Here is a 4,193-nt window from a genome sequence, read left to right on the forward strand (position 1 = left end):
CTGGGCTCCGGCACGCCGCTTAAAACTGAGCTCTGTTACGTTACTCTACTGTGTCCCTGAAACGCCTTTCATCTCCACTGTGTACGTTCCTCCAATCACTGGTCTGACTGTAGGTCATCTGACCAATCACATCGCCGGTTCCATCTGTACCAGAGCTAGATTGGCCCCCTGTTACGGTAGAGATGTTATAAATTGTACGTTTGTGTACGTCTGCTCTGTTATAACTTCTGAGTCCAAACACTACTTTGTATTAAACCTGAGGGTCAAATAAATGCATATCTGAATGCGGATGCGTGTTCTGTGACATGAAAAATAAACACCATTCACATATTCAGGATAATACATAATGTAATCAGACAGATATTTTACATCAATAAACACAATATTAACATTTATCTGACAAATGCTACATTAAAAAAAAAACACTTATTAAACTTAAAAACACACTTCCAAATGATAGAATTAGCGAAGCAAACTGTACAGGAAGATGTTTCTACCATGTTACTTGTGCTATTCGGATCATCGGACGTATAGACGACGAGGTATTCTAACGGTCTTCTAGATGTAGACTGGATGAGTCCTTCAGTGTGTAAACGTCTCCTAGTGGGTCAGCAGGGGGTCCAGACCTCTACCAGATACACAAAACTTGACCAAACGTGAGGCGTCAGTTAGCACGGCTCTTACAGCCCAGCCTAGTGGCAGACAAACAGGAGTTGTTCACTCCACCCAATGGTGTGTGTGTGTGTGTGTGTCCATGTGTCCATACTGAGCATAGAGGGTCTCCTCCCTACAGGGAATCACTCAGAACTCCCTGAGAAGCTGTATGTGCCACGTTTCCTCTCTCTGGCACCATCTGCTGGTTGATGTTGATAACGCAGATGAGGAGCAGGAAGACCACCACCAGGTCATCTAGCACCCCCAGCAGTCCGCAGAGGGAGGGCGCCGCCTCCAGGGGGTGCGAGGACGTCGAGGACGTGGTCTCCACAGGGGGATAGGACAGGGACATGACTGTCCCCACGCAGCACAGCGCCACCCGGAGGAAGAAGAGCCACACCAGACCCCGCATGGTCCCCGGACCTCGGGACAGCAGCTGCAGGAGCATCGCCGCGTCACGCAGGTAGTCTGTCGCCTAGGAGACCGGGAAAACAGGTCGTCTTATAGAGGCTTGTATCCAGGAAGATACACACAACTCATGTAACTTGATCTGGAAATATAGCTTTCACTCTCTGCCCTGTCCTGCTGCAGTATAGGACAGGAAACGGAGAGAGTGAGCTAATAAAGACTTCTGAGATCCTCCCAGAGTATCACGCTCAGTCGGGAGAGAGAGATGCATTCTGGGACATGGTCCTATTGTCAGGAACAATGCTGCCTCTGTGCGAGGTTGCGTAAGGTGTCGTCCCGTTACCAACGCATTATACCAGCGCTGGGAAGAGGAGTTCACTTTTACCATCATGTAAAACTGTCTAATCTGAAGACACATTCAAGGTACCTTGATACTTGTGTACAACCAGACCTGTCAGAGAGTGGAAGGGGAAAACTGGTAGCAATATCTGGAAATGGCATTGTCAGTGGCTGTGTGTGTGTGTGTGGTTTCAGTATGGTTGTCTGAAGGTTGAACCTTTCTGCTATACAAATAAAGTTTATTATTATTATTATTGTTATTACTACTACTACTACTGAAACCATATAATGGCACACACACACAGCCCACTGACCGTCCATTTTGGGCGTGTGACGTACTGACCCGTCGCGGAGCGCCCGAGTAGCGGTTGTTGTAGTCGTTGATTTCTCCCAGAACCTCCCTCTCCCGTCGGTCGCTCTGGTTCCCGCTGAAGAGCCGACTCAGCGAGCTCACCTGAGAGAGGAGAGAGAGAGAACCAGAGCGTTAGCAGCATCAGACCGCCAGCTAGCTACCTCAACAGTTCATGGAGTTCGTGGTGCCTACCTTCTGTCTGCAGAGAGGGCAGCTGATGGCATCCAGCCAGGATCCATGTCTCCAATAGGAAATCAGACAGGGAGCTACAAATACAGCACACACATTGCATCAGTCTCTGCCTCTCTCTCTCTCTCTCTCCCTCTCTCTCTTTTCCTCTCTCTCTCTCTCTCTCTCTCTCTCTTTCTTTATCCGTCTCTCTTATTCCATCTTTGTATCTCTCTCACAATTCAAAGGGGCTTTATTGGCATGGGAAACGTGTTTACATCGCTGGGCGGAGCCAAAAATGTAGACATTGCATCAATCTCTCTCTCTCTTCTCTCTCTCTCTTCTCTCTCTCCCCTCTCTCCCCTCTCTCTTCTCTCTCTCCCCTCTCCTCTCTCTCCCCTCTCTCTCCTCTCTCTTCTCTCTCTCCCCTCTCAGTCCTAGAAGTTCAACACCTGTTCGCTTTCCCACACTTCACTCACAAACCTCCAGAGTCACGTAGCACAGCATGGGAACGGCTCAACCACTCACTGATAATACTGATAACGGCAAAACACTGCTCATTTACCACGTCTCCAGACCCGTGTGGTGTTGTGGTGTAATGTTTGGGTGTAAAGTGCATCTCTAGTGCATCTCTTTCTGCGCTCAGAGGGAGGGGCTGGATTGTGCTACTATCACAATCACCCGCTGATAAGACCGCCGCTAACTGCTGTCCCATTTCTCTAGAGATTAGACTATACGGGAACTGGTCCACCCGCCCGGATGTTTGCTAAGGTGCTTGAAATAAGAGAGAGTGCAAAATGGTAGAAAAAGATTTCCGCCACTTAGATCCATGCAGAGTTTCACTTAAAGTTATCTGAGCGTTGGTTCTGCGACCTTCATCGGAGCATTCGTCAGACTGTGAGGAGGAGTGGTCTGAAACTAAGAGAGAGGTAGTGATGCTGCTCCCTTGACTCTAACGTCAGGTCAGTCGAAAGGAGGGCGAAAAAAATCACAAAAGATCTCTAAACCTTCCGTGAAGGTTCGCCCGCTAACCGCGCGTTCAATCTCCATCGGGTAAGAGCGAGACACGCCACAGAACCATGGCAACGTCTCCACGGTAACGTACCCCAAAAAGACCAGAGAGATCTCAGGGTTCTGGTCACATGACACGGGCACAGGGACGCTCTGCTGACCCCGCGATGACCTCTGACCTGCCGGCCGTCTGGCACAGAGGCGGAAAGAACGAGCGAACGAGCCGGCGCCTGCTCTCTTACCACAGAAGAGATGGCCGCAGTTGGTCTGCACGGGAAAGCTGGCGGTCTGCAGACACACAGGGCAGTGGCAGTCTCTGTGACCCCCCGCGGTGGGGCCGGGCGGACAGCAGTCCTGCGACCGGGAGGGAGAGAGAGAGAGAGAGAGAGAGGGAGAGAGAGAGGGAGAGGAATGGTAGAGATTGATGGAGAGAGAGAGAGAGAGAGGGGAAGGAAAGAATGGAGACAGCGAGAGAGGAGGGGGGAGAAAGGTCACCTGATTTAAAAAGTCAGCTGTCACTATCAACGCTGATCTTGTCCAACATTTGGCTCGGCCAACCCCCATGGGGTTCTGCACTGAAGGTATTTGAGAGAAAAAAAGATTGGTTGACCGCCAGGACTGACCGATTGCAAGACAGATGCTTTTCATGGATAAGAGGCTATCACTAGGTTGAACTATGGAAGGTGTGTGTGTGGGTGTGTGTGTGTGTGTGTCTTACCTTATAGGACATGTGTGTGAGGGGTGAGGATGACCCTGGGTGACCCTGACCCAACACAGCCTCTGGGATATGGCCACATCTAGAGGGAGGGGGGGGGGGGTTGAAGGGGGTGGACACGACATGCTTACTGTAGGTTACAACTGAGACTCCAAGAAAGAAACAATTAATGTTACACTAATATTACAATACATCTTTCATTTCTCTTCCTATACTCTTCGGGGAATTAAACACAACCTTTATCAAGCATAGTGTATTTATGTAAAGGGGTAACTCTTATAACAACAAAACACTTCATGAAAGGCATATCATTTTACATACAGCGACGACTCCTGAAATTTAAATTTTTACCACACATTCACCAACTCAATCAGCAGCAGCTGCTGGCCTCTGTGCTGTTGAGAATGTCTGGAGGTCAGAGTGCAGCGGGGGTCGGGCGTGGGGTCACACCCGGAGAGAGGCCCACTCACCTGGGCTGAGAGCCGTGTCTGCCGTGCATGGTGGGCTGGAGCGCTAGCCGTCGGGAGGTGATGCTTGTGTCTCCTA

At 50.0% G+C, this 4,193-nt stretch overlaps 2 protein-coding genes across 2 annotated transcripts in view; one reads left to right on the plus strand and one right to left on the minus strand.

The window, feature by feature from the left end:
- Positions 1-250, plus strand: part of pfas (phosphoribosylformylglycinamidine synthase) — a 19,093-nt gene extending 18,843 nt beyond the window's left edge. The window contains 1 exon segment of the mRNA XM_084443849.1: positions 1-250. This exon segment is cut by the window's left edge and continues 495 nt beyond it. The gene's annotated coding sequence lies outside the window, so the exon portion shown is untranslated.
- A 142-nt stretch (positions 251-392) lies between these two features.
- LOC311314413 (E3 ubiquitin-protein ligase RNF170) lies at positions 393-4,193 on the minus strand. Its single transcript, XM_084444760.1, has 6 exons — positions 4,118-4,193; positions 3,651-3,729; positions 3,175-3,286; positions 1,946-2,019; positions 1,745-1,855; positions 393-1,129 (listed from the first exon to the last, which is right to left on the minus strand). Exons 1-6 carry the CDS (start codon positions 4,144-4,146, stop codon positions 788-790), a joined length of 747 nt encoding a protein of 248 aa, XP_084300886.1. The 5' UTR covers positions 4,147-4,193; the 3' UTR covers positions 393-787.

Source organism: Borostomias antarcticus (assembly GCF_949987555.1).
Source record: "Borostomias antarcticus genome assembly, chromosome: 10".
Classification (NCBI taxonomy): Eukaryota; Metazoa; Chordata; class Actinopteri; order Stomiiformes; family Stomiidae; genus Borostomias; species Borostomias antarcticus.

Coding starts and splice junctions, on each gene's coding strand:
- LOC311314413 (XM_084444760.1), bottom strand. CDS start 4,146: ATGCACGGCAGACACGGCTCTCAGCCCAG. Junction 3,730..4,117: donor AGACACGGCTCTCAGCCCAG/GTGAGTGGGCCT, acceptor CCCTCCCTCTAG/ATGTGGCCATATCCCAGAGG. Junction 1,130..1,744: donor ACTCGGGCGCTCCGCGACGG/GTCAGTACGTCA, acceptor CCGGTCTCCTAG/GCGACAGACTACCTGCGTGA.